This window comes from Solanum tuberosum, unplaced genomic scaffold, assembly GCF_000226075.1.
Source record: "Solanum tuberosum cultivar DM 1-3 516 R44 unplaced genomic scaffold, SolTub_3.0 scf00068, whole genome shotgun sequence".
Lineage (NCBI taxonomy): Eukaryota > Viridiplantae > Streptophyta > Magnoliopsida > Solanales > Solanaceae > Solanum > Solanum tuberosum.
In genome coordinates, this window is record NW_006238994.1 from 340,020 (window position 1) to 367,230 (window position 27,211).

General features: G+C 34.0%; 3 protein-coding genes and 1 pseudogene across 6 annotated transcripts; 1 reads left to right on the top strand and 3 right to left on the bottom strand.

The window, feature by feature from the left end:
• Nucleotides 1-151: 151 nt before the first annotated feature.
• On the top strand, nt 152-3,472 carry LOC102591318 (uncharacterized). The gene is made up of 2 exons (XM_006345311.2): nt 152-537; nt 3,166-3,472. The coding sequence occupies exons 1-2, from the start codon at nt 250-252 to the stop codon at nt 3,295-3,297; spliced, it is 420 nt and encodes a 139-aa protein (XP_006345373.1). The 5' UTR covers nt 152-249; the 3' UTR covers nt 3,298-3,472.
• Nucleotides 3,473-4,337: 865 nt separating this feature from the next.
• On the bottom strand, nt 4,338-9,473 carry LOC102591649 (pentatricopeptide repeat-containing protein At4g20740). Of its 3 annotated transcripts, none has more exons than XM_015307850.1 (5): nt 8,961-9,473; nt 6,573-8,325; nt 6,018-6,133; nt 5,646-5,741; nt 4,338-5,380 (listed from the first exon to the last, which is right to left on the bottom strand). In XM_015307850.1, exons 1-2 carry the CDS (start codon nt 9,382-9,384, stop codon nt 6,587-6,589), a joined length of 2,163 nt encoding a protein of 720 aa, XP_015163336.1. In that variant the 5' UTR covers nt 9,385-9,473; the 3' UTR covers nt 4,338-5,380; nt 5,646-5,741; nt 6,018-6,133; nt 6,573-6,586. The 3 variants fall into 3 exon arrangements, with proteins under 3 accessions (XP_015163336.1, XP_006345374.1, XP_015163335.1); XM_006345312.2 differs by having other exon boundaries at nt 5,633-5,741; XM_015307849.1 differs by having other exon boundaries at nt 5,633-5,741; nt 6,018-6,154.
• A 1,353-nt stretch (nt 9,474-10,826) lies between these two features.
• LOC102592317 (protein RNA-directed DNA methylation 3) lies at nt 10,827-17,726 on the bottom strand. The gene is made up of 2 exons (XM_006345313.2): nt 17,461-17,726; nt 10,827-13,036 (listed from the first exon to the last, which is right to left on the bottom strand). Exons 1-2 carry the CDS (start codon nt 17,561-17,563, stop codon nt 11,280-11,282), a joined length of 1,860 nt encoding a protein of 619 aa, XP_006345375.1. The 5' UTR covers nt 17,564-17,726; the 3' UTR covers nt 10,827-11,279.
• A 7,277-nt stretch (nt 17,727-25,003) lies between these two features.
• LOC102592661 (geranylgeranyl diphosphate reductase, chloroplastic-like) lies at nt 25,004-26,607 on the bottom strand (annotated as a pseudogene). Its single transcript, XR_367154.2, has one exon. The product of XR_367154.2 is annotated as a geranylgeranyl diphosphate reductase, chloroplastic-like (transcript).
• Between the last annotated feature and the right edge of the window lie 604 nt (nt 26,608-27,211).

Below are 27,211 nucleotides of genomic sequence, written 5' to 3' on the forward strand. Positions count from 1 at the left end.
TTCTTTCCACCTCCCCCCCCCCCCCTAAGTTTCCGCATTACATATTTAAGAGTTTAAGATCAGAAATTTTAAAAAATATCTCAATATATTTATTTAAATTAAAAATTACAATATTAATATATTTTTACACTCTCTAAAACCACAAGTGAAGTGAGTAATGTATCATTTGCGCCAATGTCTTTTTAGAGGGGTAAAAGAAATAAAGAAACGATAACGAACTGAAATTTCAACCAACCAGTGGTGGCGAGTATGATACTTTCCAACTCGCTCTCCTCTTCTACTTTCCTCCGATTCAATAACCAACTGCAACAGCAGCAGCAGCAGCAGCTGTTTGTGGATTCTTCTTCACGTATTCTTCAATTGCAGAGCCGGAAATTGAAGAAGAAGAGCAGAGGCTTATCAGTGGTGACTCGCGCAGGTGGAATAAGTTCGGGCAGTTATATATTTGCTTTGATATTTCCACTTTCTCTCCTTGCTATCACCATCTTCACTTCTGCCCGTGTTGCTGATAACCTCGACCAGAAATTTCTCGAAGAGGTAAATTACATAATCCCATTTGCCCCAAAGCAATTTTGTCCTTTCCTTTTTCCGGGATAGCTTGCGACCTCAAAAATGTTTTTTGGCAATCGCTTTACCACTAGACTAAACCTTCAACTTGTGTAGTTAAGAGGTGTCCATACTTGTATAAATATTTATTAAACCAAAATTCTACCTCGTAATTTTTGGGTGACGGGGGTGTTGTTTGACATCCGGAAAAGGGTGGCTCCGCCCCTGCACCTAGTGTTTTGAACGAGGGTGCTCGACCCACATATTTGACCACTAGGCTGCACCCTTGGGTGACTCAAGTAATTTTTTCCATTAGGCTCATTCTCTCTTGTTTCCTTGATTTTTTATTCGACACGAGATGTAGTAAAACTTTATGAAATGTTCCTATTAATGAATATAGTCTTTGGAAGTGAAGTAAAGGAAAATTGTGGCTGGAAGGATCTAACATCAACATTTTATAGGTTTTGGATGATTTCTTGGGTGGAGGGAGGGGATTGATGAAATTTGAGTGTCTAGGTGAAAATTTCTCTCTTGGACTTTGCTTATCGTTCTCTGTTCTATGATAAGAAATTTTTAGTGTTGATTTGTTCTGTTAGATTTGTATTAGTTGCCAATGCTTAAGACATTCATCAAGTTAAAGTTTCATCGGAGAGGTTGGAGGTTTTATGGTTGTAGGAAAAGTATACTTTATTTTCTTTTGCTGGCGACTGGTGAGATAAGTTTGGTCTGTAAAGTGGGGAAGAGGGGTGGGGGTAATGGAGGGTAAGTGGATAGAAGTGAGAGCTAGAACAAGGGAGGGAACTTATGAATATATCGCCAGAAAAAGATGCTAACAGTCTAGGCTATATCAACTCCGCTAAAGCTAGGCAGGCTTATTATTGGCATAACAATGCAAATGCTACTGGAAAAGCTTAGATGGGTTTTGTTTTAGAGTTAAAAAATTCAGTTCTTGCAAAATGTAAGCCAAACACCACTTTCAGACAGGCAGTTCTTGGTTGACACTTGACAGTATGATGACATGGGCTCTTGGTTGACACTTGACATATGCTGATATGGGCTATCTTCTGTTTTGTGATTTTTTCGTTGTCTAACTGTTTGTTTTCTAGAGTGGATCATGCTACTTGATTTATATGGACATAGCATTATGGATTTTCCCCTGAATTGGAACTGTAGCCTTTTAGCATAGTTCTATGAGGCATGAAGTACCAAGGCATCAGTAATTCCCTTGGCAAGGAAAACCGATAGGTGTAAGATGTTCCTAGATGATTAGAAATGTCATTATATCAAGTGATCATGCTAAGCAAATGAATATTGAGCGGAGTGAGCATAACTTGATGTTGTCTTTAACTTTTTGTAGAATGTCTGCTAGGAGGAAACTGATAACAGTTTGGCTCTGCTAAGTCAATTTAGGTTGGACATGTATATTTGCTGCATGAGAAAACTAGTACTACATATGTCAAAGCTTTGTGCAATTTGCACCTATAACATTTGAATTTTCAAACCCTTCATGGAGTAGTCAGTATGAGTAAAACTAATAGGAATGATCATTATTAGGGAATACTTAAATGCCATACTAGGATAAGCTAGGCTTTCAACAACATAATCTACTTTCCAGATGCTTCGCCATAGAATTGATCGATCCAGGTCCCATTCTTTTATGCTGCACTCACTTCATATTTCTGACACACAAGGAGTACTAAGGGGGCTAACGTCTATGAGTTGTTATGGGGAGTGTTCATGAGTTGACTTATAACTTGTTTCTCTTTGAAAGAATTAATGCATTTATGCTTGTATCTCCCTAGACACGACATCAACCACTGCATTGAAGGTCCCCAGTGCATACTCTGATTTAATGGTAAATAAGAGTTATAGACATATAATGTTTAGACCTATCATACACTTCTTAATCTCTTATGAAGTAAAAAGACGGCAAAGATTTATGTTGTATACATGACACATGTTGGACACCTAGAAATTGGTGGTTTCTTACAATTAAAAGATGCATATCTTTGGCATATATGAACAATGTGATTTAAATGGGACATCAGAGTTAAACGATTTTATAGATCCAGTTGAGTATATAATTGGAGGTGGAAGAAAAGAAGAAACATATCAATCATTAAGAAATTGAAATGGCGTCATGTCCTTTAATTGGAGTTGAATTCATGCAAGAAACACACACACACAGAGACCTGCAGCATGCTCACGAACATGTATGCACCCTGCACCCATTATAAGCTACAAAAAAAAGAAATACTGATAAAATGTTCCCTCGTAAACTTCGATCACATCATTTGCTGAAAACTTTGCTTTTCAGTTATTTGTGCCCTACCTTGGTCATTGACTCATTGTTACTTATCACTTGTAGTAATTGGTATTTTTGAGCAGTACATTTCAAATTCATCCCATTGCCACCCCCTCCCTTTTCTTTAGGGTTGCTTATCACACTTATGGATTCTTCTTCTGGCCTTTTAACTTTTATATGCCTAACAATTGAAGAGAAAGAAATGAGATTATTTTGAAGTAATTCATACTTACAGACTTCCTGAGGAAATCGTTGCGTGCACATTATAAAATTTTGATTTGAGTCTAATTCTACTTCTCTTGTTGAATTGACAGCTTGCTGTAAATGAAACAATAGCAGAAGGTGAGGAAGATGATGGCAGTGCAGTCACTCCGTTAGAGGAAAAACCTGCAACTCCTCGTACACGCAATCGACCCAAACGGGAAGTTGAACCTTCATCTAAGTAGTCTTTATTTGTTAAGGTGAATTGATAATTTACAGAGTGGTTTCTTTAGCACTTTGTCCTTTCACTATTTATCATAATTGGCTAGAAAAAATGTCTTTATTCACCAACACTTTTTGTACTTTCTGTGACTAATTCGAAATATAACAATATATGTGTATGAAGAGCTATTTATTTTACTAAGATAGAGCCAACTTCGACTATAGAATCCATTTTGAGGTTATCAATAAGAAACAAAAACTTATGATCCACCTATAAAATTTTACTTCATCCGTTCCATATTACTTGTCCACTTCCCCCTTTACATATAGGTATTTTTAGTAATTTATTCTTCAACTCTTTTTAAGTAATATGGACAAGTAATATAGAACGGACGGAATATTATAGCAGTAAAGTTGTAGCTATTTAATTAATTATTGTCACAGTTGTTACCAATGATAACAAAAAAGAGGAATTAGCTTTGTTAATTTAATTTTCATAGCTAAGAAGATTTATGAATTCGTAGATAGGCATGGATTCAAATTTTTGTAGCTATTGCTAGGTACTAACCACAATTTTTAAATTCATGCTAAGATTTCGTTTTAATTGATTTTCTTAATTTCTTTATTTAGTTTCAAAAAATTACTACTTCCTTTATTTTAATTTATGTGACCCGATTCAAAGCGCGAAGGATAAAATAATCAATTTGCGATGTGAATTAAGAAATAGAATCTTCATATTTTTTTTAAAAAAACTGACATGTTTAAAAACCACGTAAAAAGTAAAATAAGTTACCATAATTAACAATGAAAGTATTTAAAACATATTTGAATAAAAGAAAGCATTTTTTGACTTTCCATATATAACTAGGATTTCCCAATTTATTTAACAGTTTTGAAAACAAAATAGAAATTAATATAAAAAGTTAATAGTTTCCTTAATGATAAAAAGATACTAGGAAACTTTTTTATTTTCGTGTGGCGGTAGGTTGGAGGAAATGGGATTCCGAATTCTGGTCGGTTTAGGAAAAACATATGCCCTATAAATGTGATGCTAAAGTCTCACCATTACTCACAAATATATTTTAGGGTTACAACTTAGAACAAACATCATGGTTAAAATAGTTTTACGTGTGGATTTAGAAAAAATGTTTATGAATGAATTTTCAATAAAGAAAAAACCAGACGATATTTTCAGTTTGATTGAATTTGCGATTACTGTTGCTGAAGTCAAGTATCCAACGCAGTTGGATAAGCATAAACATAGGATGTTGAACCGATTGATGAATTCGGGAAGATATAAAGAAGAAGAAAAGAGTGGTATGTTGAAAGAGGATATTGATGAAAAATTAGGAACAAAGGAGCGTAAGAATGAGATGAAAGGCTTGAAGAAGACGGATTTTGAATCAAGTAAAAGGAAATTTGAGGAACGGTCTGCAGAGCAAAAGGAAGCCAAGAGAAGGATCGTAATGTTGGAGTAGGAGAAGATTTTGAGTATTAATAATAGTAGTATATCATTAATATTCATTTGATGAGTTTTAGTTAGTACCTACTCCCCTTTTCTGTATTCAAAATCATTGATATAATAGTAGATTTATAATTTCACAAATGTTGTTGGGTCTCATATCTGTTATTCACTACTTGCTCTAGGTTACTAATTAAAACTAGGATCTTGTTACTCTTGCTTCTGATCAATTTACTGTTTAGAGGTAATATTGCTCAATTTGCAAAGTGTACTACTCTTGGAAAACTACTTGCTGTATTTTGTTCAAAGAAAGATCAAACTACTGAGATGTACTTTTTACACTACTTGAATAAAAGATGGATTCAGAACCTCAATATTTCTATTTTATTGCTAAAAAAATAGGTCAAAATTGTGAAGTAACAGCCAGCAGGGTTTCAACCTTGTTTATCAGAATAAGTTCCAAGATATCAGAGTAGTTCTCCATCTAAATCTTAAGACACCCCAAACCTGAACCAAAACTTTAAGATATCGCAATCTAGCGAGATTTAATGTAGTTGGAGGAAGAAAATCATTTAACGCGCAATCCCCAACTTTCTGTTATCAATATGGACATGTTCTGCATAATTACTGAATTTCACCAATACCTGCAAAAAGAAAAGAACTTATTATATGTACTCTTTTAATTATAACCAAATGGCAGTTTTTCTAAACTGGTTATTAGATAGTGCTACACTGGCAGAATTCATAAATGTCTGCTAGACCGGGACTTCATGGCAAGGTCATTTAAGCCAACAGAGTGCCAAATCAACTTTTCCATTTTCCTATGTCAGGAAGCTAAGGAGATATGGAAAGCAAAAAGAAAAGTATAGTAAGAAGCAACGGATAGGAGTAATAACCTGCAGCTCTCACGTTTGAGTCATAATCATAACACTTGGTGTTACTCCATCCGCTCCAGTCTTGGCGATCAAGATTACCTTGGTGACTTGTGCTTGTAAGCTGGACAAGCTGCATGAGGTAGATGAGTCAAGCTGATAAAGATAAGAACCGATGTTAAAGAAAAAGTACAAGAATGGAAGACGAGGGAAATAGGAGATTAAATAGTGGACTCCAAAATTAAAATGTCATCCATCTTCTGCCAAATCCCTTGAAACAAACAAAGGGAAATTTAGGTACATTTCCCTTCTTTCCTCTAGTCTCCAGACAAAGGGTTTGCTTTTCTTTTTGCCATGTAAAGCCTGATTCAGTTAGTAACGAATAACACAATCATAAGTTGAAAGATACCTTCAAACAGCATCGGAGTAGTCTTTCAACTCTCAATGAGAATATGCACTTGAACTCTTCCAGTGCGATAGATTGGTCCCCTTCAACAACTACCGACAAACTGTTCACCAAGCTACCTGCAAAGTTGAAGTAATAACCTGTGGGAAACAGTGAAAAATTGAAAGTGGCATTTGTTTGATGTTCTCCAAAAATTAGGTTCGCCAAGTCAGTTTGACTTTTTGGAGGAAGCGTTTATTTGATGACCTGTTTTTGCAAAATAATTTTGAAAATTTCCAAACTTAAATTGTCAAATCTTTCAAAAACTCAGGAACTGCAAAAACTAGTTTTTGAGTTAAATGGAAGATTGAAAAGTAAGTGTGAAAATCTTTTAGAAAAAATTAACGCTTTCCTTTTTTATAAAAATATCCAAACCACAACAATTCTTTTCCAAAAATTTAAAAATGAGTCTGCAAACTCAAGTTACGAAAACTTCAAAAGCCACCTAAATAGAGCAGGCACCTTGCAGCTTCATATCACATACAAGTGCAAATGATCAACATTTTTATGATTTATTACCTATTTTCATTTCTTCAACCTGCTAAAAGAGTACACCCCTTTGCTTTTAACTTTGACTCCAGACCGAAAAATTTCAACCCAGACAACAGCAAGTCTGCTGTCTTCTTCTTCATGTGGTCAATAAGCATCTCATCATAAACAACTAAGTCGGCTTCAGTAAGATGTTTTCGCTTTCTCATACTTGCAAAAACTTTCTGTGCTTCTTCAATTGTTCCATGTTTGCACATGCCATAAATTACAGCGCAATATACAGCATTATCAGGAGAAAAGCCCTCTTCGAGCAATTCATCAAGAACTTTCATTACCTTCTCGGCATCATTCATTTTACAGACATGAATAATAGTGAGAATACACTTAAACTCAATAGGGCCACTCGCCACATTGCCTAGGCAGTCACGAATTAGCATCATAGCTGGATCAATCTGTCCTATTTTGCAAAGCCCTATGACAAGAGAACGATATGCAGCAACTGAGGGAATCAAAGACATCTCTTTAATTCTGTTATAGCAAATAGATGCCTCCTGTACATCTCCGACCTCTACAAAACACTGGACGGCATTGCTATAAGCTGATGAATCAGGTTCATAATCTGAACTTCTCAACTCAGAGAACAATGTGAGTGCCTTGTTCACCTCGCCATTCTGATAGAGCGCCTCCATAAGAATGTTATATATTGGAACACCGCAATAATCTTTTACTTTCAAATATTCAAAGACTTCTAAAGCAATCATAATCCTATCACCCTTCTCTACCATATATGTGAAGAATTTGGATAAATCATCACTAATGCAATGGCTTAATCGCTGCAGTTCCTCAAGCAATTTGCAAATTTCATCCATTTTCTTTGACTCTGCATAAGACACCAATATGGGCTTCACAGTGGAAAAGTCAGGACAAAGATCTTCTTGAACTGTGATTTGGAAAAGTTTATAGGCCCTATCTGTTCGTTTTGCATTGCAGAGACCTTCAATAATGGAATTATAGATTGCCAAATCAGCCCTATAGCCCGACTCTATCAGATCTTTAAGCAAATCACAAGCTAAACCAACTTTCCCATTTGCTACAAACGATTCAATCAAAGATCCATAAATCCCCCTATCTATCAAAATATTCTTTTGTTTCATTTCCTTGAACAACTCATAGCCTTTGTCAACTTGATTATTTTTACACAAACCAGCAATAAAAGTTGAATAAGCAATAACATCAGGTTCAACTGCATCCTGCTGCATCTCCTTCCAAACCTTTGAACAACCATCCAAGTTCCGCTCTGCAACCAATATCTTTACCATTGCTGTGTAAGCAAACACATCTGGTTTGCAACGATTCTCTCTCATCCGACCCAAAAGCTCAAACACTTCATCCATCCGTCCTAACTTGCACAGGCCCTTTATCAAGATCATGAAAGTCATACTTTCCTCCACCAACCCATCCTTCTTGAAATCATCATAAACTGACATAGCCATGTCCAAATGATTGGTTTTAACCAAAGCATCCATTATTCTGTTATACAGAAATACTCTTGGTTTTACCCCAAATTTTTTCATTTTCTCATAAACATAGTATACTCTAAGACCCCTGTTAGCATCACCATGCATTCTGATTAAGATCTCAAATTGTTTCTCACTAGGTGGCTTTCCTTGCATATGCATCAGCTCAGGAACCTGATCAGCTGTCCGAAATTGATTCGCCCGATTCAGACCATAAGCAAAGGCATTGTAACAAGAGAAATCATGCCTGTAACCTTTCTGTTTTCCTGTTAAGATAACATTATAAGGATAAGAAGATACACATATACAAGCACAACACTGATCATCATCAATTTGTCTATTCATTTTGCTCATTTTTTCTTGTGAACAAAACAATAACAAAATGCATAGTGACTTCATCTTTTGTATATAGACAAATTTAAGGCACAACACTCTTGCGAAAAGATCAAAACCATGACAATTGTAGTGTCTGATTGCCTCAAAATCGCACAATTGCATCTATATACTCTCCCCGTCCAGTAAAATTCCATGACAATTGTGGTGTTTGACTGCCTCAAGGTCACACTACTGCATCTATAGACTCTCCCTGTCCCTTAAAAATTAGCCTTTTCGATTTTTTGTGCCAGCTTGACCCATTTTTAGACTACAACAACAAGAAACCCAGTGAAATCCCACAAAGTGGGGTCTGGGAGGTTAAAGTGTACACAGGTCTTACCAATACCTCTCTGCCACCCACTTTTAGACAAAAAATAGCAGTACAAGTTACAACATTCCCATTTCAAAGTGAAAACATAACACATTCAACAATCTTGGATATCATATAAAATTCCCAGAGAAGGGGAAAATAATGACACAAATAACAAATTCCCAAAAAAGTAAAAAGGGTGAATTTTGAATATACCAGCCCAATAGAAGAACTTGGAGGAAATTTTGGGATCAAGATTAGGGTGTTTGAGAACCTCAGTTACAAGCTTAGGAGTGACCCTTCGTAGACTATTAAGGTCAGCCAAAAGGGGTGCACCCCAATTCCCATGTTTCCTGAATGAATCCACTATATACCTAGCAATTGGTGATAGGCGCTGAGCTAAAGAGAAGAATTCCTGAGATGGGTCTCTGGATTGTTGACCCGAAACTCCATCCGGGTCCCATTTTTGAAGCTGAAAATCACCTTGGGTAACAGAGGAAGGTGAGTTTTTGGTGGTGCGGTTTGGGTTTATGGTTTGGCGATTGGAAAAAAGGCCTCCTTGAACTGTGGGACGATGCTGAGTAGGTTTCCGGTGGCCGTAGAAGAAGTACGGTTTGCTTTGTGCGGATTTGGGCGGCATTTTTGAGTTTCTGTTCAAGTTTTTTCCTCTTCAAGAACTGAAAGCGGCTGTGCTTGTATGAACTATTTGCAGAAACTCTTTTGCACTTTGTTTTTTTTTTTTTAAAAAAAAGATCCTTAAGTAAAAATCAATAAAATTTGTTTGATTTTTTTTACAACAAAAAGACTACAATATTATTTTTTCATAAGCACATTATTTAACTCTGCTAAGAAAAAAAAAAAACTTCATTATAGTTACAAATTGATAATCTTCTTTACATTTGTGTCCTTAGTTTCTGCCAAAAAATTAGAGCTACTTTGAAGTGGGTTCCACCTTTTGAAAATGTATAACAAATGTAAAATAGCAACTAGCGACCAAATTTCCCCTTTTGGTCTCGTGTGAATTTTGATACTCAACTAAATTTAAATTTGTACGGAAAATTTTTATATTAGAAGGTAAATAGTTTTTTAATAAGACAATTCTGTATTCAAGGGAATTCAAACTCAAAATCTCTAGTTAAGGATAAAAGAGTACTTATTACTCTATCACAATTTTTTTGAAATCTCTATCAAAAATAAAAGGATACTTGTCACTCTACCACAATTTTTATCGATAAGTAGCACCAAACTACTTAGCTGTATATTTGTGTCTGGAGTCTGGAAAACACCTTTTAAAAAATAATTAAATATATGAATGAGGTACTCATTTTTATTTAAAAGACTTCAAACATGTTTTTCATAATCAAAATTATTTATTTCAAATTTGAAATATAACAGATCAAATTATAAAGCAAATTTTATATATATGATAACACTTGATTTGGACATTGATTTTTACAATACTTCGTTAAAATTTTATTATAATAAAATAACGCAATTTTTTTGAAAACGCCGTATCAAAGTATAGAATTTGAATACATTTTACTTGATCCTTTCTAGGATAGGCGTGAAAAGAAAAAAAAAAACTAACATCTTCTAATTTTTCATTTTTCATCATTAACTATTGGTCCGCACCCTTGAATCATATTCATATTAGCAATAAGATATGTATCAACTCTAACTGATTTTCAAGGGTAAGAACAAGTCTAAATGTCAACAGTGTATATCAAGGTGCTTGATGCGACCATTGATGTATAATTAAGCTCCACCAAACCCTTTTAGAACTGCATCCATGGGTGATCTCTTCCCATCTGTTCTAGCTTTGGTGGTAACTGCCATGGCCGACAGAGTCACCTGATGGTAGGTATCCCATAGAATTCATTAAGGTGCGTGCACGCAGGCCCAAACATCACAATTTTCTCCAAGAAAAAAAAAGTTCCGCCTAAGTAGTGATACCATCACCATTCAGCTTGAACTTCTTTGAAATGAGTTCAAAGAGATGCACCAGGACCATGACATCCACTCTTTGATCTGCCAACATGCATCTAAAACGACAGTTACAAGGCATACAAGTCACAGCAAGGCTAAAAGTACAAAAGCCCTCGATGCATTTTATACCTGTTGCCAATTCCCAGAGGGGAAAAGGGTGAAGTTATATAAAGATTTACAAGCTTACATCGAGATATCAAAGCCACTTACAGCAAAGGTACATGGGCTTAGCAACATGCAATTTATCATTCATCTATCATACCTACCCAACTATCCACCATCCAACAGGATATTTTCTCTTTAACCAAAAATAAATAAATGGAACAGAAATGAGCTTTTTTATGTTACAAATTTCCGCTCAATGCCATAAACATTCTCCTATTCCACTGCCTTCCAACTTGCTTACTTTTCTACCATCCCTCTGCAAGATCATGGTTGCAACTGCTCCACCATTAGACTCAGTAACACCCAATGATGTTACATAACATACAAAAAGATCCAGAAGTTGGTCAACTTTTCATTGAAAAGCCAACTTAAGGAGCTGATCAACTAGTCATACATGTTAAAAGTAACCCTCTTCTGTGTTTTTTCTTCTCTCCAATTGGTCGCAGTCCTCTGTTCATCACTTTGAAACCTTGAGCTTTTGTACCTCGGCACATGTTGTGAAGAACTTTCCCTCTTGCGCGAACCAGTATAAAAGGTTTTATCACCTCTGCTAGGTCTTCCAAAATCCACATTTCTCTCATTACTCTGCCTTGGTTGTTGCTGATAATCCCAAGACGTGACCTCAGATCCTCTCCATCTTCTGTCTTTTGAGGTTGTTCCACCACCTCGACTAAGATTCCTATTCCAACGAGAGCCATAGTCTGAATTCCGCTGCTCATGCCCCCCAGTATTCCAATAGGTTTGACCCCAGGAACCAACGCTATTATCAACCCATTCATTTCCTTTAGCACCAGAAACACATGCACCACTTTGATGCCACAAATTGCTGAAACTGTTATCAACACAAGCATATCCATTCTCATAATTCATCCCCGTGTTCCAACCCCATGACTCATTTCCACAGCCTCCCCAGGCAGTGTCCTTCAAGATGCCCTGGGTTTTAGGGGAACTCCTTTCCCACGGATTATCATCTTTGATGTTTACAGGGGTATACCATTCATTCCAAGTCTGCTTCGTATCCTCAATAGAAGCACTTTCCCAAGGATTTTCACGATTGTCACCAGGCTTTGAGCCCTGCACATTGCCACTTTCCCAAGGATTTTCACCATTAGCAGCAGTTTTAGAGCCCTGCACATTGCCACTTTCCCAAGGATTTTCACCATTAGCAGCAGTTTTAGAGCCCTGCACATTGCCACTTTCCCAAGGATTTTCACCATTAGCAGCAGTTTTAGAGCCCTGCACATTGCCACTTTCCCAAGGATTTTCACCATTAGCAGCAGTTTTAGAGCCCTGCACATTGCCACTTTCCCAAGGATTTTCACCATTAGCAGCAGTTTTAGAGCCCTGCACATTGCCACTTTCCCAAGGATTTTCACCATTAGCAGCAGTTTTAGAGCCCTGCACATTGCCACTTTCCCAAGGATTTTCACCATTAGCAGCAGTTTTAGAGCCCTGCACATTGCCACTTTCCCAAGGATTTTCACCATTAGCAGCAGTTTTAGAGCCCTGCACATTGCCACTTTCCCAAGGATTTTCACCATTAGCAGCAGTTTTAGAGCCCTGCACATTGCCACTTTCCCAAGGATTTTCACCATTAGCAGCAGTTTTAGAGCCCTGCACATTGCCACTTTCCCAAGGATTTTCACCATTAGCAGCAGTTTTAGAGCCCTGCACATTGCCACTTTCCCAAGGATTTTCACCATTAGCAGCAGTTTTAGAGCCCTGAACATTACCACTTCCCCAATGATTTTCACCATTATCAGCATTTTTATCCTCCCATACCAGGGTGCATCCAGGAACTAAGTTGTTCTCAGACTTGACAGAGTTTTTAACTTCATTAGGGTTAAAATATTCTCTGTCCAAATCTAATATCAGCTCCGGATCGATAGCTGAGTCCCAATCAACTTTATCAATGTACAAATCTGGATTGGGAGGAGGATTCTGAGGGGGAAGACCACGAATCTCCGCCCAATATCTCCTTTTTGCATCGTTGAATGCTTCTTGACCTGCAGAATCATCCCACTTAACCACATTTTCATAACAGTACATATATGTTTTTGCACTCACAACCTTGTGCCAGGGAATCCCGGCTGCTCTGCAGAAATCTATTTCCCATAATGGGACACTGTTTTGCTGGATAGCTTTAAAAGGCCAAAAAGAAGAAGTTATCAGATTCTGTAGATAATACAAGACTTGATAGCATTCAAGCAGATGTGCAGATGAAAATATTTTATGTGAAATAGACTTTTCATTTAATTTTAAAAGAAGATGAAGAAAGAAGAAGAAACTGAAGGAAATATATGAAGAGATGTATTTTATTAAAATGACAAAACTTCCACAACAATCAGAATTCCAAGCATGTCTATCAAGATCTTTTTACATATACATACACACGTGTATATGTGTGTGTATAACTTTTAAAGCACATAATCTAGACACACAAATTTCAGAGGAATATTGGAGCTGGGTCAGCTGGCTTCAACACTTCCAACTTTCTACCAACTCCACTTAAATACCAGACTTGGTTCACCAGTTAGGATTTGAGTCGTGACTTGTGCCAACCACAATCTCGAGCCCTACTGCCTTTTGCCCTGAACTAAATCTCTGAGGCAGGAATATAATTCCTTGTACAAGAGGTTAGTGTAAAAGGACAGCTATTCAATGCTTGTTATTTTCCAGGTCAAAACAATGACAAATTGAAACATGAACCAATTTCCTTAACAGAGAAGGTATACGTTGTCTCCCTATTTACAGATTCAGCTAGGTCCCCTTTCAACAATTCTCCTTTATATTATTTACAGTAACCCAGACAAGCACCTCACATGCTTCTGATTTTTAAATATCTACCTTCCTAACATAATTACGGACCGAAAAGTGAGAATGACAGACTTTGCAGCAATAACAGTCTCAAGAGATAAGAATGACAACCAAACATTTCTGGAAGACGATTCACACGCGAAAATTTAAAAAGAGAAAGGTCTTCCTCATAAGCTAATTGGTAGAACAAATTAATAATTAGACAGAGGTTCAAGTCCCAACTAAGGGGGGTGAATCATTTTAAATTCTTAGTTACAGCTTCAGGGACTCGTGAAAGACAAGCTTAATCCAATAGAATGTAAAATACTCTATCTTACAAAATATTTCAAAAGGAGGACAAAAGTTTACTATTCTATGGCATCACTATTTGATATGAACTTCTAATGCTATCAACCAATTTTAGCAGGTCTAAGTAGTCAAGGTATCTGTTCTAAGAACTTAAAAGGCACAGCAACATAGCTCTCATCGTTTTCCTAAATTCAGAACTGGGAAAATAAATGAAGTCACAGTTCTTACAGAAGCGATTCAGTATGATATGTGAAATTATAGGAAGATGATAATATGTAAATGGTCAAAAAGGGTATCAAGAATCAGAGCTCTAAGGCACTGATAACTGATAACTCCCCCACCCCCCTACACACGTAGTTCAATAACTCTACAACAACAACATAACCAGTGTAATCAACAAAATTAATTAATCAAATTTGACAGTTCTCATCATCATTAAGACTAGAAGTATATTGGTCAAAAGCGCAACGGTCACAGCTTCCAACAGATGGAATAGTTTAGGGGTCGGAAATTTTTTAAAAAAAGAACAAAGGTAACAGACAGAAATAAAAAAAAAATTTGCATATGACTATGGGGACTTAGCAATGAGAAGCACATTCTAATGGGAAATGAGTGATTAGGGGAAAGTATGGGATGTATGGAAATTGGATTTCAGGAACAACAAGTGGCTCCATTGAGTAGCCCCACTGACGCATATAAGGAGATTCTACCACCAGGTTTACATGGCAGAGAAACCAGAAAATGGTCTACTCCATAGGTATTAAGGTATAACTCTAAAAGTCTTTTCAGATTTATTTACCTATTCCTACACCAGGAGATCTCCATAAGTGAATGCAGAACTGTAGAAAAAAGAAATTGAACATGAGGAGGAATATTTTCAATCGACAGATCAATTGAATGGATCTATCATGGTCAGATATTCAGCTACTTTAACCATAACACTAGGTGCTTACAAATCTTAAATTCTTGGTATAATCTGACTTTAGTAAATGATGTCAATTCTTTTGTAGATTTCACAGATTACTAGCAGTGAAGTAACTCTGCCATATCTTGAAGTGCCTTAGTGAAGTTCTCAGAGAAATTATTAACATCACTTATTACTCAAAAGAGAAAAAGACTAGAAGTTATAAATATTAGAGAAGCTAGCACTATTTTGTTTTAAAAATCCATCAGTAAGACGAACACAATCTAAAAGAATCTTGTGATGGCCAATCTGTTACATTGTAAGAAAAAAGAATCTTGTGATGGCCAAATATCATGGAGAAAAGAAAAAACAGTCAATCAAGTGTCTCCATTGGATAAGTAACAACAACGCGTTCACGTTAACAGTAAAATATTCTATCACCAGCTAAGAAATAAAACTTAATCATACAGCCACCCATTTCCTTAAAATAACAACTTTTTTCCTTTTCCGAAACATCGTTCATTTATATTCTACCAGAGTGTATGTAAACCTTCACTCAAATAACAAAAACAAACGGAAAAAGAAAGGAAAAATGTGCATCTTGACAATATCAACTTGGCAATGGCATACCACTAATGAAGAGGACCAGCCACGTCTTTGTGTTAAAACGTGTTTGGTGCTTCATATGGGAAACAATTCCTTCCTAGTTGTTTATGATCACAAATTGATTTTAATTTTCTCGATTTCCATCTGCTCGTGGGACTTCCTCAATTTGTTCAAATGTTGTTCGCTGAGGCAGAGCTAGGTAGTAATCAGGGGGTTTGGACAAATCCCCTTCGCCGGAAAATTACGCGGTATATATAAGGTTAAATCTGCATTTTAGGTATATATATCATAAAATGAGCCCCCTCAACCCTTACCTGTAGCTTGGTTCAGCGGTGAAGGTTCAAATGTTGCAAGGGGTCACTGGTTCCATTCCCCGCGATAACATTTTTTAAAACTTTTATTTCCCTTTTCTACCTATGGTTATTACCCACGTGCCACAACTATCTTACATAGGATACAACTTCTCGTGATTTATTTAATTAAAAAAGAATAAGAAAGATAATAGCTATTTAATTCTCATTCTCTAGATTTCATTCCAAACATTAATAAAAGTAAGTCCCCTCACTTATTAATGTCTTCTTTGTTTTATGCTTAATTATGATAAAGTATTTTATTTATTTATTTATTTGAACACATCAAATTTATTTGTCATAATATATTTGAACTTATAACTTTTTTCTCTACACAATGATCCCCATAACAATAATGAAGTTTATAAAATGAAAGGAAATGAGCCATGTGGGTTACTAAGTAATTTTTTAATAGCATAAAAAATATACAGTATCCATATAGTTACACTATGATATTTATCTTTATTTTTTAAAGAAAAAAGTACTTTCTTCAATTCAAATTTAAAGGGAAAAAATGCACAAAATGTGCAGGAAAAAATGTTAAAAGGAGCATGATAGGGCGAGTTAAAATTTAGGGGTTAAGGTTAGTCATTCTCTTGGTCACCCAACCCGTTTATCATCCTACAATCCTTACGTATTTACTTTCTCATAGTTTTAACCCCTCGATGGAAATCCTGCCTCCGCCACTGGTTGTTCGGCTGGTGTACTAGACTAGAAAATAAATTCAGGATGTATAAACTAGTTATTGTTTAGTATAAAATCTATGTACTTGTCAAAAGTACTTAATGCTTCGAGTGGATGAGTTTTTAGAGTACCAGAATCTCTCTCAAGCAAATGAAAACAGAAAACCAAATATTTAGGCAGATAATATATCAAGGAAACATGACTATTTTCATCAAATAAACATTGAGACCCTGTTTGGATGGTTGTTACTTATTGTTATGATCATAATGTATCGTATCGGTATTGTACTATTTTGTTTTAATAAATACAATATTTAGATAGATTACATTGTTCTCCGTCATTACATAATATTAGACATCAACAATTTAAATGCCAGGGGGGAGAGATTCTATGAAAAGGTAGGGTAAACCTAAACGACAAAATAGCATTATTAAATAATAAGTAAGACAAAATAAGAATAACGACACAATCACACCCGATCCATCGTTACACAAACTGGGGTGGGGTTTTCGTCGTTAACTAACGATTCATTACACAAAAATGGGCCTTTTCGTCGCTAATGATGGATTTAAACATACCAACAATCAAAACAATAAAAATTAAACCAACAATCAAAACAATGTTTAAAAACTAATAAAACAGTACATACAATGGGTAGCAGCCATCCAAACAAAGTGTAAAGCTTGTTCTTTAATGGATCCTCTGCAGTCTACACATACAGAGGCAACCTCTAACTAAACTAATCATCCAAATGAAAAAAAAACTAATCAAACAAAAGAAAACCCAAAATTTTTCACCGAATTGTAGATCAAGAAAACACCATCGGCATTAATCGATACAGAAAATAATTGATAATCAACAAATAGCATGAAACAGTACCTAAAAAAGAAAAAATAAAAAGAAGACAGACGAGTACCATGATAAGGAGATTGGTTGTAATGGTACGGCTGAGAAGGGGGGAAATCTTCCTGCTTGTAGTTCTTTCTGGGTATCCATCTTCTTCTGTTCCAATTCCCCATTTTTGGAACTCAAAAAAAGCAAAAATAAGAGTTTATTTTCAGTCGGCACTCGGCAAAAGGGAAATACTCAGATTGAAGATGTTTTAGGGCTTTTTAGTACTGAGAATTTGCTTTAATTTGTGCACACAGAATACATGTTTGAAACCGATAATTAGTAAATTGATGTAATAATTGTATATATATATATATTAGTAAAAAAAATTGAACATGAAGATGATCAATGGGCCAAACCGACTTGATAGGTGATGGGCTTTGCCACTTTTATTGCAAGTTTATGCTCGGATTGTTTCTGTTTTTGGATTATTTTTTATCAGATACATCGAGATATATGTATTTTACTATCAGATATATTCTAAAATACAAATACATGGAAAGAGAGGGAGAGAGACAATAGAAATAGGAAGAAGGCAAGCGAGATAATTAATGTACATCAAGTACATGTGAATCACACTAGATACATATATCTGAAATACAATCTACATTCTGAAATACAAGTATAGAGTGAGAGAGGCGAGCAAGATAAGAGAGAGTTATTGTATTTCATATACATGTGAATCCATTTGGATATAGTGTATCTGAAACAAATTAAACCTAATTTTGACCTCATGTATTCGAGATACGTATATCTGGAGATTGAAATCTGGCACGGATGTAAATTTGGAAACTCAGGGTAAAGCACATAATTATACCCTCTACTAGTGTGATTTATGTTGTTTTCTCATTTTTATTTCTTATCTCTGCGCTTCTTATTTAATAAAAAATTTAGGTCAAATACTCTAGTTATGACCTAATTATAAATTTTTTGTCAGATAGTATTTAATTCGTAATACATAAGTTTAGAAAAGTTTTGTCTTTTTCGAAAAAAATTTTAAAAACTAAGAGATATAATCTTGTGGATTCTGAAACAAACCTTATGTTTTGTATGACATTACGCGTGTCGTGTGAATTTTACCTCGTGATTATAATTGTTTGCCTTGTAAGGTATAATTTGTATCTTGTGAGTTTTTTTATTTTTAGATGTGGATATTTTCGATCGTTTTTTTATTACTTAAAAGGGAAATTATAGTTTTAGTCGCTATATTATTGTATAATTCCAATTTTAGTCCATGTGTTATTTGACTATGCATAGATAACCTTCAATTATTTAAAGTATGCGGTGTTGGTCCTTGAAGTTAATAAAATTTAACTATTTAACTAAATGATTATTTTGAAAATATATAAAATAAAATAACGGGTTAGTAATTCTAAATGTTTGAAGAATTATGTATAAAAATTATAATTATATATATATATAATTAGACTGATTATTTTAAATATATAAATTGATCTCAATTGCTTCTTTATTTGTTTTGCTTTTTATTCATTAGCAACTCGTTCTTCCTCTCTTTTTCAACAATTATTAATGGTGGACTGGCTCCTTAGGGCTATCAATGGTGTCCTAACAACTTTCGATCTTTAAAAAATTTAACATTTTTTATTTATTACTAATATTATACCTTTCATTCATAACCAAACAATGTACAAGTATAGCATCAACAACCTAGACAAGTTGCTCCTACATACAATGGCGGAACCAGAATTTTCGTGGAGGGGGTTCAACATATAAATAGGTAAATAAAAAAATGGAGCAAAACGGATCGGGGAAGAAAAAAATTAATCCATTAAATTTAACTTGCCTTGTCATGTTGCGTTTAACGTTTCTTCCTACTTTTACCCTGCTTCATGGATTCTTTTTTTTTTTAAATGTTATTTTTTTCTTTTATTTTTTATTATTTTACTTTATTTTAATTTTTTTAAATAAATTAAAAGTGTTCATTCAACCATATGTTACTTTAAAAATTGTTTAATAGTCTTTAAAAATGTGTGGGGGGTTGAGTTACTAATATTATAATGCATATTAAAAGGATAAATAAATGGCATCGCCAATTTTTTGTTCATTTATTTAATTTATAAGATTTTTCATCGGTAAAAAAAAAGACGAATAAATCAAATAAATGTAGTTTACATCTCTCTAGAATAGAACTGAAAAAAATGTGAAAGAAATATCATGAATAATCATGCCTTTCAAATTTATTCGCTCGATTAAGTTTAGTTTAGCTTATCTTTAAAATATCTTTTCTCTATCTCAATTTCAAGTATAAGAACAATTGACAGTTTTTAAAAAAGTTCCTTTTTATTAGTATATAAAAAGAGAGTTCCGTTAAAATAAAATGAGTAATAGAGATAAAAAGAATAAAATACAAAAAATGAAAATAATGTGCCTAATAAATTCGAACAAATGAATATTGAAAAGGAGAAATAACATTAAAAAAAAATGAAAAAATAAAGCTCCAGCCCAAAAATGTTGAGCCCATCTCAACCTTGCTATTTGATTTTCCAAATGAATAAAACAAAAAAAAAATCAAGGAAAGTGTTGTTGGGCAGAATCGAATCCAAGATGTTCAGGCGAATTCTCGAACCCCCTTTACCACTGAGCTAGCCTCAGACATGTGTTGAGGAGTTCATTTTAATATATATACACATGAAAACAGAATTTGACCTTATATATACTGTTTAATTTTCCGACGAAGGGGATTCGGGTGAACCCCTAACCTCCATGTAGATCCGCCCCTGCCTACATACCAACTAGTTTCACTAAGCTATTACAAAGCAAACAAGAAACCTATGTATCGATCTTCATAAGGGATATGTTGCCAGTCTCTGTAGGCACTCCTCCCATGTTGTAATGTTTCTTTCTTTAATGTATAAGTGCAACACTATATCTCTAATCATCATTTCAGAATAGAAAGGTGGCTTTTGAAATCGAATACAATTTCTAGCTTACCATATCATATTCACAATCAAAGCAAGAACACAACTTGTCATCTCAATTGGACCATCTTTTCTTCATACAATGTGGCTCATCCACTTCACAATTCATTCTCATAATCTAATATTTATTTGTTATTATGCCCTAGCCAGTTTAGCGTACAACTCCATATACTCAAAGAACAAATGAGAGAAAGCTTTCAAGTGTTGTCCACAAAATTAAAAACAAAATCAGGAAGGACATTATATCGATCCCAAACTTCTACAATCTCTCAATTGTTGCAAATCGTCTTTGTATAGCCAATCATAGTATAAATTTATATCTAAGATGTGTTCTTGGATGTAAGGTAAGATGTTTCCAGTTAACTTTGGGATGAACAGACAGTAAAGTTATATATATCTCATGGATTGAGAACTTATCACCAAGTTGATGGTGTATTGTCCCATGGCTATTCAGCTTGTTTATCAATTGAACTCTAGATACCAACACCTTTCTCACCACCCAAGAAGTACTCTTGAGAATCTGGATTTGATGTAATAGTTATGTACCCATTGGATCCAAAGGCAATCCTTCTTTTTATTGATATCCCATAGGATTTTTAGGATGCATGGTGAGGGGAATTTTCGCATATAACCACTAAAAAATAGCTTAATTATGTTTCATAACTATAGTTTGCTAATTACGATTCGTAGCTAACATGTTAGAGGGAGGAGAGAGGCGAACGATATTGGGAGAGGGAGGAGAGAGGCGAGCGAGAGAGTGGAGGCGGATTGTATATGTATATCTGTCAAAATAATTGTATATATGTAACGGGTATACATATGTATTTGTATATTTGGCGAGCAAGATTGGAAAAGAGAGGAGAGATGCGAGCAAAATCAGAAGAGGAAGGAGAGAGGTGAGCGATCTGTCAAATAATTGTATATATGTAATTGATATTCATATATATTTGTATCTCTGGCGAGTGTGATTTGGAGAGGGAGGAGAGAGGCGAGCGAGATTGGGAGAGGGATGAGAAAGGCAAACGAGAGAGGGCAGAGAGTGGTTTGTAATAATAACACAGAGACTAAAACTAAAATTATGTAATAATACAAGAATTAAAATCGTAATTCCCCCTATTTAAAATAACAAAAGATAAAAATTAAAAACCACAAATTTAAGAGACAAAAATTTACACCCATTATTTTTTTTTAGGGATATTCGTGTGAATAGTCCCTTTTATTAGAATTTTTTAGCAATAACTTTAAAAAAAGGAAAATTATATAAAATAACAAACTATTAATTCAAATTAAATGTTATAATCATAGTTTGATTTAATTGTAACCCGTAGCAAACAGTTATCATTCACCTCTCTCCCTAGGTTTCTCGCTTGCCAGTCTCTCCCTCGCCTCTCTCACTTTTATACAAGCACAAATGTATAAAATGCGTTTGTGTTTGTATAAAGCGAGAGAAAACTGTATATACTAATACAAATACATATATTTTCGTCCTATACACTTATAACTATACAAATACAGATCTTTCCCTGTCCATTTCTCTTTTGCCTTTCTCTCTTTCTCGCTTTATACAAACACATATTATACAAATTACAATGTATAATTTGTGTTGTATAAAGCGAGAGAGAGGGATTTGATATACAAATATTTTATTTCGATTCATTTGTATACAGATTCAAATTTTATGCAGATATACAAACACATAAAATTGAATTGAGAGGCTGCCAATGATTTATACAAATGAGAGGCTGTCATCGATTTATACAAATGGCCTTCCAGCGAAATTATACAAATCTGAAGCTCCTGCCAGCGAGTTATACATTCTGATGCTCCATAGCAAACATAAAGTTTGCTATGGAGCGCAATTATACAAACTATAACTATAACATACAAATATGATTTTTATGTTTGCTATATGTGAAAGTTGCTCAATAGAGAAACTTACATGGTTAAACAAACATATACTAGTTAATTAGTCAACATAGTTATAATTTTAGTTAATTACCATTTGTGACCAATATTCAGTGATAATTACATGGGCTGGGGTTTCAAGATTGTATAATTCACACATTTCTATAATTTGGAATTTGTATAATGTAATTTTGTATAACTGTTTAAAGTTCAGATGTTTGTGTTTGTATAAATTCGTTATTTCGAGTTTATACAAAAATAACTCAATTACACAAACATACCCACGAATTATACAAACTGATCTGTAAATTATACAAACAAGGCAACTTAAACTGCAGCTGCAATCTATAAATATGCAAACTATAGATATGGAGCATAATCAAATTTATTTTAGTAGCTATTTCCGAAAATTTCCCCTTATATATCACCAATATCAACATATACTATCTTCCTTAAACATTATTAAGATACTTTTTTTTTTATAAATTCACGTGTTAATAAAAAAAAAAGTGTACATTAATTACATTATGACACTTGTTAAGCAATTTTCATTTATTGTCAAAGTCAAAATTGACAAATTTTACCAGAAAAAGAAAAGTTAACAAACAAAAAAAAAGCAGTACTTAATTTAGTGACTGAATATGATCTTAATTGCGTAAGAACAATAAAAAGAGGGAGGTGGGTACATAGAAGTAAAATGCATGAACACAAGCTTTGTGGCATTTTATTTAAAGAAGATGAATAAAATTAGGCAGAAAATTGAGAATGTCAAGAATCAAAATAATGCTAATTCAATATCATTAAATAACTTAATCATTTTTAGTCAACTGTCATATAATGTAGTTAATGTATATTTTTATTAACACATGAATTTATAAAAGATATTTTAATAATGTCTCAGGTAGATGATTTATATTGATGATAATGATACATATACATAGGCAAATATAGAATTTAAATGTTGTGGATGCTACTTTTTTTTTTTATTATGTATAAAATATATCCATCATGATTCACGAATGATAAAGACTGAATAGAAACGATGATTTGATTAGTTAATTATTAATTAATACAATTAGGACTTTTATTTATTGATAGACAAATAAATTTAATTCTAATTAGGTTTTTTCAACCATGATTTAATTATATTCTTGAATAAAATTTCAAAAAAGATGATCCTGAAAGAGCTTCCCCATTTAGAAATTTGCTTCAAAATAGCTTATTAATTATACATTGTGTTTGACTGTATTAATTTACTTTTATTGTTCTTGGATTAATTTTTTCATATTAATTATCTAATTATAGGAAAATTATTTCCAATCAAAAGGTTCAAATTTTAAGTAGATAAGAATATTTCAAAACGTTATTGATCGTCAAGTTATTTAAGTTTTTCAAAAGTCAATAAAAGATATTGATTAAATTATATACTTGTATATGATTGATTATGTATTATTAAAAAATGGTCTGTTTTGAAAGCCACCTGATAATTGAAATTAGTGTAATTACTAGGGTAATAATTACCAGCCTAGTAATTACACTAACTTGTTTGGTTGCCAGAGTGTAATTACACATGTCATGTTTGGATGCCACAGTGTAATTATACATGTTCTATTTGGATGCACAATTGCAATCATAATATTATATTAAATTTTAAAAATAAAAATTAATTATTTAAAATTTATACTACACAAATAAGAAACATTATAAATGACATTAAATTAAATATTTAAGATATATATTCTTTTTTGAAAATATATTAATTAATAAACACATTCTTTAATTAATATTATGAAAAAATAATTGATTTATATTTTTTCAAATTAATATATTTCAATTGAATTGATCATAAAAACTAAAAGTATGAAGTTTCTACGAACATCGTGAAATGCATGTTTGATAAAAAGATTAATATATAAATAAAATGTCATAAATTATTAAATATTTGACAAAAAGATAATCTATTAAGTCTAATTTAAAAATGACGTGCAATGTGAATTCAATATTACTAGAACAAATGAAACTGAAAATATAACATAAGTTATAAATTCAAAACAAAAAAATTAACATAATACTCTTATAGCAAATTTCAACATAGCCTACATAAATATGATTTTTTTTTATATAAAAAAACGTAAGTCTATAACTTTACTTAACAATAAATTGTATTTTAATTTAAAAATTAGAATACTAATAAAATTATGCTAATGAGAAAATAAGCATGTCATAAAGAAATAAATAATACGAAAAAATTGCATAGAATCACGTAAAGTAAGGTTGAGAATAAGAAGAAAATGAAATATAATAATATAAAATAAAAAATAAACTTTTAGAATAATAAAATTAAAAAAGAACTTAAAATAATAGAAGTAAAAAAAAATTAAAACAAAAAAATAAAAATAGAAATAATAAAAAAAAATTAAAAAGTAATCAGCTGATAATTACACCATGTAATTACCAGCAATTCACAGCCTCGTGAATTGTAGAGTGTAATTACCCCTGCCAATTACACCAATTACCTGCTGACCAAGTAATTACATGTCCAACTAAACATAACAGACAATGTAATTACACTCAATTATATCAAATCCAATTACCAGGATGTCCTTCCAAACAGGCCCTAAGTAAAATCAATTCAAATTATTATTGAAGAAATTGTTCATAAAGTAAACCAAATGTAAATTGAATATTAATATAATAAAATTTAAAATAGAAGAAGAAGAGAGATACTCTATTTAATTTATAATCAAAATTAAATATTTCCTTACCATAGGTTAAGACAAGAGGAAATAAGATGTAATGAAAACACATACATAGAGTCTAGCTTGGTTACACATACAACAAATGACATAATAGTAAACATAAACCAAATTGAAATATTTGACTACTAAGATAACCTATACTCTTGAGAGAATTTTTTGGGCAGATGCTTCCACTTCTCTCCCCATAATGTTACACCTAACCAAACTTGAAATTGTGTTCATCACCATTTTAGCATCTTCCCACCTATTCCCACTAGCTAAATTCTTATACAAATAGCTATCAAATGTCATCCTTTGCACATATTCATCTCCACACAACTCCACCAATGCCTCCCTTGCTGCATTATTACCATAAAACACTTTTTGCAACACATCCAAGAACTTGAATGTAGTAAAATACTTGTCATCCCATTTCCTTAAATATTCCCTTTTCAAGTCGTCTTCATTGATCATGTTCTCTCCACCCTCTGAAGCCTTCACTATTGCTTCCCCACAAATTCTTCCGCTTTTCGCCGCGAAATATATTCCTTCGCCCGAACATTTTGTTACGTATCCGGCTGCGTCCCCTACTAAAGCGACACGTCCGCGGACCCTAACCGGGCGCGGATGCTCTGGTATGGGATGAGCTTCTACTTTGATCACTTTCCCGCCTTCAATTTTTGGTTTGACTCGTGTTCTGATAGCGTGTTGAAGTGATTTGATATTGGATTTTGAGCAGACCGTCCCCGTCCCCACTGCCACGTGGTCGCATTTAGGGAATACCCAAGCATAAAAATCGGGTGACACGTCATTCCCTATGTACATCTCAGCTAAATTTTCGTAATACCCATTTTGTCCTCGGGTAATTTGATCCTCTCTTGGAAAGCAATGGCAGTAGTGTAATTTCCAGCTTTGATCGATTTAGCTACACGGCTATTGGCTCCGTCGGCGCCGATGATGACATCGACGGCGAGCTGATGCTGGCAGTTATCCATGGTGTAGTGAATGACGTACGGCTCGCGTGTGGATGTGGGGACCACGAGGTTGGTGACCAGTGCTTTGAGAAGAGTGGCGCCGCTAGATTCAGCCCGCTGCCGGAGGAATGAATCGAGCACTTCTCGCCGGAGCATTGCGATGAATTCATGGGGTTTTAGGGTTTTACCGAAATCGACGACGAGATTTGACGGAGAAACGATTCGCATCTGAATGACACGGCGATCGATGAGATTTAAAGGTATTGAGAATTCATCGAGCATGCATAGTGGAATGGCGCCGCCGCATGGCTTGGCTGTAGCTGGGCTTCGTTCAAAGAGGAAAGTTTCGATTCCGCCAGTGGCTAGAGCTTCTGCAGCTGAAGACCCAGCTGGACCGCCGCCGATTACAGCTACTCGAAGCTTGCAGACGACTGGATTTCTGGGTTTTTGTTTGAAATGATGGGTTTGGTTTTGTGGGTTTTGGATCTTGAGTGGAAATGGAAGACATCGAAGAGGGTGAAGCTGAAGGTATGTTTGGGCGGCCATTGCTGATAAAAAAGGGTTTTTTCAGAAGGTTTGAGATTTGGCAATGGTGGTAGGTAAACTATAGTGATATTATATAAACTAATTAAAAGATAAAATGCTAAACTGAACTTTTGTTTATTTTACTGTTTGGGGTTTTAACTTTAGTGAGTTTTTATTTTGATTTCTCATTCGAGGTTCGATATTCATATTAGAATCTGATTAAATTTGAATTCGCGCTGAGAAATTCCACAACGGAAGTAAAGCTCCTTAACAAAGGTAATTTTATACTCAAGAGGACTCGAACCCAAAACTTCTTGATTAAAAATGAATAAATACTTATCACTCCACCACGTAACTTTAATGAGTTTAGTAGGCGAATATGGTGGACACAAAAGGTTGGCAATCTTGTAAGGCAAAATTGTCTGACAGACCCTTATAATTGTATTAGTTTGTATTGCAAACCCTTCTATTTATTCATTTGTCAACTAAGCCCTTATACTCAGTAAAACATAATATATCAAACCTTCTGATCATTGACCAGCCTTATGTGACATTAATATGATTGAGTTGGCACAAAAGCGTGGCTACACACATTAAAAGGGCAAGTGAAGATCATACTTGCATCAAAAAAATATTGAAATTATAAAATAATTGATTTTTTAAAAGAAAAATAAAATAAAAAAAATACTTTACTT

Excerpts from the sequence above, each read along its gene's own strand:
- LOC102591318 (XM_006345311.2), top strand. The coding sequence starts at position 250 with ATGATACTTTCCAACTCGCTCTCCTCTTCTACTTTCCTCCGATTCAAT. Across the intron at positions 538-3,165 it reads ACCAGAAATTTCTCGAAGAG|CTTGCTGTAAATGAAACAAT; the intron begins GTAAATTACATA and ends TTGAATTGACAG.
- LOC102592317 (XM_006345313.2), bottom strand. The coding sequence starts at position 17,563 with ATGGGGAATTGGAACAGAAGAAGATGGATACCCAGAAAGAACTACAAG. Across the intron at positions 13,037-17,460 it reads CAACCAATCTCCTTATCATG|CTATCCAGCAAAACAGTGTC; the intron begins GTACTCGTCTGT and ends GGCCTTTTAAAG.
- LOC102591649 (XM_015307850.1), bottom strand. The coding sequence starts at position 9,384 with ATGCCGCCCAAATCCGCACAAAGCAAACCGTACTTCTTCTACGGCCAC. Across the intron at positions 8,326-8,960 it reads CAAGTTCTTCTATTGGGCTG|GAAAACAGAAAGGTTACAGG; the intron begins GTATATTCAAAA and ends TTATCTTAACAG.